The sequence below is a fragment of the Quercus robur genome, chromosome 10 (assembly GCF_932294415.1).
Source record: "Quercus robur chromosome 10, dhQueRobu3.1, whole genome shotgun sequence".
NCBI lineage: Eukaryota > Viridiplantae > Streptophyta > Magnoliopsida > Fagales > Fagaceae > Quercus > Quercus robur.
In genome coordinates this window covers 8,173,153-8,185,916 of record NC_065543.1, presented here as the reverse complement: position 1 = coordinate 8,185,916, position 12,764 = coordinate 8,173,153, and the positions used below count along the sequence as shown (strand labels likewise).

Here is a 12,764-nt window from a genome sequence, read left to right as displayed (position 1 = left end):
AAGAAAAACATATCAGAAATTCTATTTTTGTAAATCTCAACAGATAGAAGCTGTCGAGAATCTATCGAGATAGCTGTCGAGCCACGGGGCTGAAACAACTTCTTAAACCTCGACACATGCTAGTTGTCGAGCTTTAGTAACTCTACACTTTCAGCTTGTTTTCTTGGACAGACTTGAAGGCTTCAACACTTGATCTTGAAACATGGTTTCTTGAAGTATTAAACACATCCTAGATCTACCCAAATACAAGTAAAGTGCGTTTTGTCAAAGGATTAGCCAATTAAATAAAAGAATGACATATGTTCTTAACAAGTGAAATACATATGTCCTAACAATCTCCCCCTTTGGCAATCCGTGACAAAACCACAACAAACAAATGAGCATATGAGAGAAGTCATAAATCACTCAACTCATATTCACTTGTTAAATACAATAAAATCTATCCTAACACAAACTCTTGAAAAACTTTGCAAGAAGAGAGTTTATGGCAAGTAGACTTTGACAACTTGTATTTCTGAAATACTTTAAACAAAACTCATCAAGGCATCTTAGTTATTGACTTGTAAATCTTCTTATTGTGTGATGTTAAATTGATGTTATATTGATGTTTAAGACTTAAGAGTTAAGACTAAATGATTTGTATTATTTGATATTTAGTTATTTATTTATTAGAATTGACAATTTTATGTTCTACAAGAATATATATCAATTATTTTTTAGGAACCCCGAAACACCCTGAAACGGTATGCCGAAATTGGCCGGTACCGAAATATTCCATTCCACTGGACAAACCGAAACGGGGTCCGAAATGGTATTAATAACAATGACATTTACCAAAGAAAGAGAAACATTTTTGAAAAGTGAAATTTGTTATGTATAAGACAAAAATACCCTTCTACATCTTTTAACTCTTCTCAAATTTTTACACTATTTTCTTTGTCTCTAACGTCTAAAGCCTTCTCTCTATTCTTCTCGTCTCACTCTTCCTTCTCTCTTGGTCTCTCTAACGTTTTAATCCCAGGAAAAAAAAAAGTCCACAAACACCATCGCAACCACCAAATTTGTAACCCACCCACCACCACCAGATTCGTCTCACTCCCTCTTTGCTATCTCGGATCAGTGGCAGAGCCAGGAATTTATATTTGGGGGGGCCATGTATAATTTTTTTTTTTTTTGTGTGTGTATGAAATGTAAAATAGTAATATACAATACTTCATAACTGAATACGTATAAACCAAAGTATATTTAATTAAAATTAAAAAATCCTGAGACAAAATTAAAAAAAATGATTTAATATCTTTGCTCAACTATAAAATGGGCAAAGTCGCAAAACATACAATAACATAAAAGCTAAACATCTTTGTTCAAAACTGTAACTTACGCTCTTTAAGAGATCTAAAGTCATCAAGTATTGAGTCAGTAGTGAAGTTCTTAGTAATTTCCTTTTCAATGTAGACAACTAAGTTATTTGAGAGAAACTCGTCCTCTATTTTGTTGCGCAGTCTTGTTTTAACAATTTTCATAACTAAATACATGAATATTGTCTATAATATATTGATTATTATAATAATAAATAATATATTATAAGAAATTTAAAAAAGAAAGCAATGAAAAAAAAAAAAAAACTAAACAAAGAAAATACAAATACTTGGAGCACACGGTGACATAGCACAAGCACAGAAGCTTCACAAAATTGAGTCACAAATTGAGGGGCCCATAGCAATAGCTTACTGACAATTATAATGAGAAAGGGACAAAATTAGTCACTTTTTATGGTCTAAATTCAACACATAATACGTTTACCCAAGAAAAATTGAACACATAGCACATACATTACACTGTTGCAATTCTGGAAAGTGTAGAACCTTTACCTTTAAAGAAAGAGACAACTTTTACTTTTAAACAAAGGGATGAAAAGCAAAGAAGTAAAATCTGAAAAGATTAAAAAAAGAAAGAAGAAGAGGGCAAAGGCAGTGCAGTGGCGAGAAGGACTGAAGGAGGCTGAAGGCAAAGAGAAAGAACTGAAAGAAGAAAAAGAAGAAGAATGCAAAGCCCAAGTCCTCAACGGAGACAGAGAGAGCGAGAGAGAGAGAGAGAGAGTCACCTGTGTAAGTCTGTAAGAAAGATTTTTTCTGTTCTACAACTACAAGACTGCTGCAACTGTGTGGCGGCGTGTGCGAGAGACAAAGTTTCAGACTTTTCAATTTTTTTTGCCATGTCCAAGTAAGCCCTAGATGCATTGGGATGAAAATTAGAATTTTTTTTCTCTTTTATTTGTTGAGGTAATTGTTTTTTGGCCTAATTTGTTGAGGTAATTGTTAAAATATCTGTATTCATTTTAAAGATGCTAAATGTGTAATTATTGTAATTTGTTGACATGTATTTGTGGATTATATTTTATTGAAATGAAAATTGTATTTATTTTTAGACTTTATATAGGTATATTATCAGGGATGGGGCCAAAATGACAAAATTATTTAAGAATCTTCAAATTATTTAAGATATTTTTTTAAAAAAAAATTATAAATTTTTTCAAAAATTTGGTGGGGGGGCCAAGGCCCCCCTCGGTCCTCAAGTGGGTCCGCCACTGTCTCGGATTCTCTCTCGTATCAGCTAAGGCCAAAGCCTTGATCTCCACCACCGTTTCTGTTAGCTGTGCTCACCGGCACTACCAACACCACCTCTATAGCTGTCGCTCTCCTCTTTCTCTCTCTGCCTTTGGTTCTACTTTTCCTTCCTATGTTTTTGGTTGTATCTGGGTTGCTTTGGTGATTGGGTTCAATTTGGAACTTAAAAAGCTTGACAATTTGGTTGGGCTTGAAATTTGGGTATTTGGGCGGTGGTTTTTGTAAATCTAGAAAAAGGAAAAACTCAAAAAGTACAAACTGAGAAAATGTTAGTAAGGAAAGGCATATGAAAGAATTTAAAAGGGTATTTCGGTCCTGTTGTAAAATGGACAATTTTTTTATGCGTTACTAATACTTTTTAAGTGCTACATTACCAGTGCTTGTTTCTACTCTCAAAAAGCGTCAAGCGTTGGACATAAGTGTTCCCTGGCATTATTGCGAGCAGAGCACCATGTGAGTGTCAAGCGTTGGACGTAAGTGTTCCCTGGCATTATTGAAGCTAGAGCCAACAGTAACATTGATCGACTTTGAACGTGACATGAATCATGATAAAATTATCTCCTTACTTTTATAAAGTACCTCTGTTTTGACGCGGTAGTTGCCTTTATCTTTACTCTCTCTCAAAACTATCAAAACGAGGTAAAGTGGCATTGTTTAGAGAGAGAGATATTGGATCCACTGATTCAGAATGGATTCCTCCGATTTGTTTGAAGCTGATCAAGCAGTTGGTGAGCCTTCGCAAACGAAGGACAACATTGGCATGGAACCTGTATATTACAACGCTTCAGCAGAAGGCAAAATCGAGGTCTTCAAAGAAAAGCCTCTTAACCAACTACTGACCTCAAATAGAAACACAGTCCTTCATATTTACCTCACAAGCCTAATTAAAGAATCAGAATCATCAACCGCCTTTGTCAAAGAAATTCTTACAAAGTGTCCATTACTGCTATGGCAAGCTAATGTCAAAGATGAAACTCCCTTGCATATCGCGGCAAGGTATGGGCATGCGGCCATCATGGAAGTTTTAATTGAACATGCAAAAGGGCGCCAACAAGTACTCCAAAGTGAAGGTGCTCCCCAACCAGACCTCGAAAGTGGGGTCAATAATAAAGCGATCAAGAAGATGCTGAAGATGACGAATGAAGAAAATGAGACGGCCATGCATGAGGCTGTACGTAATAATCATCTTGAGGCGGTGAAACTGTTGGTTAAAAATGGTACAGATATTTCATATTCTGCTAATTGTGCTGGTGAGACTCCACTGTACATAGCTGTGGAGAGAAATTATAAGCAAGTGGTGTCTCACATTTTAGCCAACTGCACATCATTAACTCATGATGGCCCACATGGTGGAACCACGTTGCATGCTGCAGTGATTTGGAACGATCATGGTAATGCGCTAATGCCTATTTATTTTTTCGACATTCCAGTATGCATGGTTTAGTATTAAAGAGTAACGCCATAAAGTGTTTTCTGTCTTGACCGCGGGTATGTGCAACATACAAGGAAAATTTGATAAAATATATCATGTATGATATATATTTATTTTATCAATATTAACAAATAAAAAAATTTATTTGAGAATTTATTAAAAAATTATTTTATTTTATTTTGTATCAGATTGTTTCATCCCAACCAAAAAATTTGAGATCTAATTAATTTAAATTAATATAATTAATTATTACTTGTATTTCTTTAAAATTTAAATTAGAGTGAAATAATTTAAGGAGAGACTAGAGTGCCATTTCCACTATGTAGTACATTGCTGTCATTTTATAGAAAATAAAAATTCTTGTACCATTCCCCACCAGTGACAGAATTATTATAAGACTAAGGGGCCATGGTCGTCCCTTCAAAAAAAATTTTTAAAAAAAAATCAAGCTTAATTGATACAATTTTATAGCAAATAGATTGAGTAAAAATGTCACAGCGTGTTATTGTTAGTTCACTTATGCAAACAGAGTAGAGAGACCAAAATAAAAATCTACTGTAATATTCTTAGAGTTACATTTTTTGTTCGATCAACAATAATATGTCATGTGTTTGATTTTTCTTTTTTTAATCTTAAACTCTAGTTTCTTTCTGTAATAATAATAGTAAATGAATGAGGGATAGGCTGCAATCAGTACTTAGAGCATAAAACTAAATCCTCATAATGGGACTGAGGATTTTCATTTTATAGAATCAATAAACTCACTCATGAATGTTTTTTCTATCTTTTAAAAGTCTTCTTTGTGTCATTTAGAAAATTATTATATATGTCTAACATATTTAAATTCTAATAGTAATGACAGGTGAAATTCAGAAAAAAATAGAACCTAAAGCACTAAGTGCTTTAATTAATCAAAAATATAACCAACGTTTGACTCCGCTTCACTGTGCTGCGTACTTCAATGGTTATAGTACAACAGAGATGTTACTGAGAATTGATAGATCTATGGCATACAAGAAAGACACCAAGGGCATGACGGCCCTTCACATTGCAGCTGATCGAGGCCATGTAAAAATGGTGAAAGAAATTTTAAAATATTGTCCTGATTGTAGCGAACTAGTTGACAAGAGAGGTTGGAATGCACTTCATTTTGCCGTGAACTCATCTCACAAGGATGTTGTCAATGTCATCCTAAACCGATCATCACTCAGCAACCTTTTGAATGAAAAGGATGAAAGCGGGAACACACCTCTCCTCCATTCCAAATCATTGCCATATATAAAAGATCTCATGTGTCACGACAGAGTAAATAAGATGGCCTTCAATTCAAAAAATCTTGATGCTTACGACATTGCTTTAACTAGTGAAGAATTAACAAAAGAAAAGGTAACACAATTTTTTCTCTTGCAATGATGAAAAAAATTTTATTTTACTGTATGAGGATTTTTTTTTTTTTTTTTACTTGTTTATTTTATAACCTAAACCATGAGGTCATTGTATCATTTTTATCTTTTTGGATGTTGCATATTTACTTCTTTTTATTTATTAAAAACATATCAAAACATTATAAGAAAAAGAGATAAATTTAAATGACACATTTTAATAACTTTGACTTGTTTTCAATTTGATCAGTCTTTTAATTATTATTTTTTTCCCTTATATTCTTTATACTTTCATCCTTTTCCAATGTAATCCTTCCATGTACTTTCATACAATCTTCGTTGTCAAAGTCCACCAAAATGACTTCATTTTGGAAAGTGAAAGATCCTAAAACTAACAGGAAGATTTTATGTAACTTAATGGAAGATTAAATTGAAAACAAATTAAAGAACAAAAATGAGGAAAAAAAATTAAGGAACTAAATTGAAAATTGATCAATGTTAAATGGAGAAATTTGTAATTTAGCACCAAAAAAAAAAAAAAAAAAAAATGTAATGATTGTCTCATACACATTCACATCTTTAGTACACACTCACTTTCCTCAAGGCCTTTTTTTTTTTTTTTTTTTTCAGGAATCTGTAAATCAAAGGAGTGCAACTAGGTTTCGAAGGTCAAAGTCCTGCCCTGTCAAAGTAAGATACTTCGCATATATGTTAAAACCGTGTGACCGTACATGCCAATATTAAGACGTACAACGCTGCAGTTGCAACGCTAGGGGCAGCAAAAATTCTGTTGCTCCCAGTCTCACGGCAGTTGTCCAGCGTCATCCTTTCAAAAATTTTGCATTCCTGGCCCCTAGTAATTATAATTCTCCTAACTATTATTTTTCTACATGTTGCACAGTTTGGAGATAATGAAATTGCATTCCCTCGTAATAATCGTCCGGCGGAATTTCGAAGATTCTTAGGAGAACATTATATCAAACCAAAGAGTTATGTATTTGATTTCTTGCGGCTGCGGGAGGAAGCCTATAATTCCCGTAAAGATCGATTTGTTTCTATCATGAAAGAAACATCGCAATTCCATTTGGTAGTGGACACACTCATTGCAACCGTGACTTTTGCAGCTGGTATTACCGTGCCTGGGGGCTTCATAGGTCGAGAAGGCCCACACCCAGGCACTCCAGTTCTGATGAGAAACCCTGCTTTCAAAGTATTTATTATTACAAATACCTTAGCCATGATGCAATCTTGTTCTGCTGCCTTTATCCACCTATTCAAGCCACTATTGTTTCACGAGCAGAATCTTGGAGACTTTTCTTTCCTAGTGGCCTCACTGGCCTTCTGCCTTTCCATATCTGCTATGGGAGCAATGATGCTGGCATTTGTTATGGGCACATATGCTGTGTTAATGCATTCCTTGGGTCTTGCCATTGCCAATTCTGTCATCGGATTGTTCTTCTTCATCCCCGTCTTTTTCGTAAGTATTGGATGTTCACATTATTTACTCGAACTATTGAGGATGGGTTCGTCTTGGATTTTTGACAGGTTTTCGGATTTCTGGGACTGTATTGTCGAAGGTTGCGAGGACCTTTGTGCGTATATTGTCTATATTTTTAATCGCTGTAGATGAATTAGTTTTTTTTTTTTTTTTCATTTCCACGTGCTTGCGAGCCAGTGTAGTATCCGGAGACTGTTACGTACTTGTTACAACAGTTTCAGTTATTGCATCCTCACGCTTTGATTAATTTTTCAAATAATTGTTCCTTGAAATAAGACTTTTTAAATTCTATTGACTCGGTAGTTATCATTTAAAAAGAATAATTTTGATTATCAAATGTTTGAGCAATTTTATAATTAATTAATTGACAAATTTTGTAACATAGGTAGGTGTATGATCAGATGCCACTTCTCCATCTAGCGATCCCTCCATAAATGCAGGAAAATGGTTTAGACTAGTTAGCTAATGACCGGGTCAATCTATCATATATTATACAAGATATACATTTTTTAGAGTTCTTTATTATATATTGTTGGGAAATTTAGACCTCAATTTATAGAATTAATAAGTTTTAAACCCAAGTTATTAATTAGATTTATTGTGAATAAAACTTGTTAAAACAAATAAACATCAATATCATGTCAAAATCATGCAGCGGGAAAATAAATAAGACAAGATATGATGACCCAGGAAAACCAATGAAACAAACTAGTTTCACAGTAAAAAACCTAGGGGGAAACCTTTCCGAAAAGCAATCCACTATAGTAAAGAGAAGTTTCAGATCTAGTACAAAACCTTTGTCCCTAAACTCTACAATCCCTGTAGATAAACTTATAGCAGAAATCTTCTATCGCTTCAGAATCTCTGAACTTTTCAATATATAAACGACAGCCTTTTGATGCATGAATCCCAGTGTGTGACTAACCAATTATGCAGATTCCAGTACGCGACTTAATCACCAACTAGAAGAAGATTGTTGGCTGCAAAGTTCTTCACTTCATCTACAATGAAGATCAAGAAGCACTTGGTTACAAAACCCTAAGGCGTAAAGACGCAGTAGCTTCTTTTAGAGAGAATAAGGCATCGGTCACTTTTTGCATATGTTCTTCTTGTATTTTCTTATGTGACAGCCTCTAAAATAAGCCTTATATATGTCTAGGGTTGTGAGAAAAGAAACCCTACACAAATACAAAAGTATGGGCCAAAAATCAAATCTGAAAATCTGAATTCTCGTAACCTCGATCGATTGAGAGGTGTCGAGCTTTAAACTTTGACACATACAGCTATCGAGAAGCTATCGAGGAGCTATCGAGGAGACAGGAGATTTCTCGATCGATCCACCTAGCTATCGAGAGGTGTTGAGATTGCGATAAAAATCACTTGAATAGCTCGACAGATAGCCTAGGTGTCGAGCAGCTATCGAGCTTTAAAATTCAGCACTTTCTCACTTGACTCTTGAACAGACTTGCATAGTTTTAACACTTGATCTTAAAACAAAATTTCTTGGAGTATTAAAAACACCTAGATCTACCCAATTACAAGTGCGTTTTGTTAAAAGATTAGTCAATTATATAAAATAGTGACATATGTTCCTAACAAGTGAATCACATATGTCCTAACAATCTCCTCCTTTGGCAATCCGTGACAAAACCAAAACAAACAAATGAACATATGAGAGAAGTCATAAATCACTCAACTCATATTCACTTGTTGAATACAATAAAATCTATCCTAACACAAACTCTTGAAAAACTTTGCAAGAAGAGAGTTTATGGTAAGTAGACTTTGACAACTTGTATTTCTGAAACACTTTAAACAAAACTCATCAAGGCTTCTTAGTGTGAAACAGAAATAATAAATTGCATACAATATATAAGAAACATGTGTATGGAGATAGAAAAGAAACAATAGATGTAGAGGTAGGTGAAAGAAACATACATCAATTGTTTGTTTTTAGACCCCTTAAAATACAATTGGATTAACTTAGTTAATTAGCCAAGTGATTACTTAGTCCAAATTTCAGATCTAGGTGAACACAATCATATAATCATATCAATGTAAAGTGCGGAATATAAAGAACACAATGATATGATGACTCAGGAAACCACACCGGTAAAAACCTAGGAAGGATTTAACTTAACTATTCTCAAGGTAAACCTGAATCCACTATGAAAGAATCGAAGTTTTACAATAGCGACTTAGACCACTAACATCCTATTGCTACCCACCAGTAGAAACATACTGACACGATCACGTGCAAGCTTCGAGACCACAGACTCCTTCTTTCTTGGATTCTCTAGCAAGTACTAGAACTCTCGCTTGTGTATCTTTAAGCTCTTTAGTGCAGCAACTGAATGAACATCAAGCTCTCAATAAAATCTCCTTCTTGATAATCCTAAGCATGTGTGAAGGCAACCACCTCTCAGATCTCACAAGAGATTCATACACACAGCAAATAAAGCAACCTAAAAAACGTGGCTAGGGTTTCCCTTTTATACCTAGGGCAAAACATAAAACCCTACACGTCATATGGGTTTAGGGCTGAGTTGGAAATTCTGCAGAAAAAACATAATGCCCGACTTTCGATCGATCGAATCTAATTCTCAATCGATCGAGTTAGTCAGGATTGCACACTCAATTTTGCAGTTAACTCGATTCCAACTTTACATAAAAGACCTATACTTTGAGCAAGTCTAAACAAGACTAAAAACCTGTTTTGATCATGGTTTGTCAACAATACAAATTAGAGTTCTAATACATTAGTTCCTAAGTACTTAGAACCTAACAAACTCCCATTTTGGCAATCCGTGACAAAACACAAACACAATGCTCAAAGTTACAAGTAAAAGCCCTTTACAAAAATAATGCCCATTACAAAATAATCCAACCTAACTACTATCCATCAGTTACAAGTGTAGACAACAGCACGACTGAATCAACCTATATATTTCCTGAAATACTCAACAAACGCATAAACGCATATGTGGAAAATACAAGTAAAACAAAAAATAAATTCATGATTTCACAAAACACAAAACACAAAACAAAGACTTATATCATAAATAACTCATAAATATAAATCAATGAGCAGTGAAACAAGAAACATAGATAACAACGTATCTCCCCCTTACATGAATAGCCCAAAAACAATACATCAAGAGCCAAAAAGAATACATACACAGTGAAGCACCTAGATACAATCTAAACTCCACAAGCTCCAACAAACAAAATCTCTCCCCCTAACTACAAAAAACCTCTACAAGTGTCCAAATATACTCCCTCTTTTTGTGATGGAATGCCAAAGGGCAATCAGAATCCATCATCAAAAGGAGGCGGTGAAGGCGAACGTCTAAGATGCGCCAAATCTACTCGCAAAGCGCGGAGCTCATCAAGCATGTCCACCAAAATCTGACCATGAGCCGCCTAAATGGTCATGACAGTCTCCAAAGTACGACGAATGTCAAAGTCATCCGAAGTAGATGGTGGAGGAGTAGCGGCACCAACAGGATCAGCAGACGCCTCACCAGAAGTAGTACCTGTAGAAGAAGGAGGGGGTGCAGTACCAGAAGGCTCAACACGAGGGCATTTAGAGCTTTCTCTAATATGAGTAGCCCTTTACCAAAGAAAGGAGGAACTTATGGGAGCAATAATGTGTACGGGCTTAAAAGCGGGGAAGTCATCTAAACCAAGATGCAACAAAATCCGATGAATGAAAACCGGATGAAAAAGAGCATGAGCGGTTGAGGAACTCCTATGAACTTCGTTCAAAGAACGAAGAAACAAATGAGGAAAACTAATAGGAGCATTTGTAACAAGAGCATACAAAAATGCACATCGCTCTAAGGGAATGGTGTACAGATGAGTGATAGGCCACAAAGAATGACAAGCTATCCTAAAGAAAAGATAGTGATCCGAGGATCAAAACCCTTCTGGATAGAAGACCCAGTGATGTGAGACATGATGTCGTCCAAGGGAGGAAACTCATCATAGGGATAAACAGGGTGCTGGACCAATGGTACCCCAAGAGCATCAGCCACTACAGTAGGAGTAATGGTGAACTCTACACCTCGTATCCAACTCTTTACTAAAGTGTTGGAATCATAGACGTGGATAAAAAGGTTCGAGTAGAACTCTCTAATCAGGGTAGCTGGAGGTGCATGACCAATATCCAACAATGATAGCCAGCCCCTACTCTCATAATTAGCCCCAATGGCAAGATCAAGCTCATCTAATAACACCTTACGCTCAGCCCAAATCTTTCTCTTAAGGTTTAGGGTTTCATAAAGCTCTCGGCTTTTCTCACTTTGAAACAAAGTGCCCACAGAGGAAGGAGCAGAAGAAGAGGAGGATGTCCTATGGGCTCTAGTCTTCTTAGGCATGGTGCTAGGGTAAGGACAAGACACAAGGACAGAACCAAAAAGATCAAAAAAAAAAAAAACCAAAGGCAAACTGCAAGCTAGCACAAAAAAAATATAGAAATAGTAATCTATATGATGCATGAACATTACAATGTCATGATGCATGCTCTAATGCAGTGATAACAAGTTCAATTTAAGTTTAGAATCACAAAATTCGCTTGAGCATAGAGGTTATAACAAAAACCCCAAAAATTTTGAAAAACCACTTGTTCAATTTGTACTAAAATGACCAATTGATCATCACACAAGTTAGAAAAGAGTTTATAATGATCAAATTAATCAATCCAACAAGCCAATTTCATCAATTAAACTCAATTTTAACAAAATCCCCAAATCCGATAGTTTCAAGCCCTAGAATTTTCAATTTCTCACAATACATCAAAATGATCAAATTAAACACCATAGATCATGTTTATAACATCCCCCAACAAAAACCCATTGATCAATTTGAAGAAAACAAGCTTGAATCATCAAAAACCCCAAAAATCCAATGGTTCAAAATTTCCCAAAGAATGCATGATTTAATGCATGAAACTTGAAAATAAAAGCAAAAGGAGGGGCAAAAAGGTCTTACCGGCCTTGAGAGAGAAAAACCCTTGAAGAAATTTTTGAAAAAAAAAAAACAAACAAACAAACAAAAAAAAAACAAAAAACAAAAAACAAAAAACAAAAAAAATAAACAAATTTTTGAAAAACAAAATAATTTTGTGCAGAAACTCCTCAAAGCATTGAATTTTAAGAATAAAATGCATGAGTATGAGATGAAATGCTTTTCAAAAACACATGTTTTGAACCCAGTTTCCCCAAAATTAAGATTTTCAATCCATTCTCTTAAATTCTCAAGCATCAAATATGTTTTGCATAAAACTCAAGGAATTTGCAAACTTGGTTGGTCAAACCAAAAACACACACAATAACATGTACAACGTTTAGCAAAGAGTAACTTGTGTAGTGTGTGCAACTAGCAAGAGTTTGAGATATATGTGAGGTGATATGTGAAAAGAAATCAAACACAAAGTCTACAAAATTCATCACATAGAGTTTGAAAGAGACTATCACCTAAAGAGTTACATCATTAACTCCCACATCTCCTAGATCATAAGCTTGCATTCATGTAAGTTTCTTGATTTGCTTCATATTGTACACACAATTTTTAATTTAGCAGAAACTTATTAAAATAGCCGGGATAATGTACACACCAATTTTAGTTGTTTGATTTAACTTTAAGTCCAATAATATACACACCAATTTTAAGCAATTAAACCGAGGCTACACCTTATGTTCTTTTTGTGCATGTGTTATACTTTCTCGACCACAAAATATTACGATATGCACTAAGGTGTTCATGATTAGCTAGTGAACAGTGGTGAAATGGTTATTTATGCCTTACTCAAAAGGTTCAAGTCC

The 12,764-nt window shown here is 34.9% G+C and overlaps 1 protein-coding gene and 1 pseudogene across 1 annotated transcript; both read left to right on the top strand.

The window, feature by feature from the left end:
- Positions 1 to 12,764, top strand: part of LOC126702099 (ankyrin repeat-containing protein At5g02620-like) — a 150,960-nt pseudogene that overhangs the window by 112,071 nt on the left and 26,125 nt on the right.
- On the top strand, positions 5,315 to 7,187 carry LOC126702101 (uncharacterized). The gene is made up of 3 exons (XM_050400723.1): positions 5,315 to 5,445; positions 6,072 to 6,131; positions 6,343 to 7,187. The coding sequence occupies exons 1-3, from the start codon at positions 5,350 to 5,352 to the stop codon at positions 7,069 to 7,071; spliced, it is 885 nt and encodes a 294-aa protein (XP_050256680.1). The 5' UTR covers positions 5,315 to 5,349; the 3' UTR covers positions 7,072 to 7,187.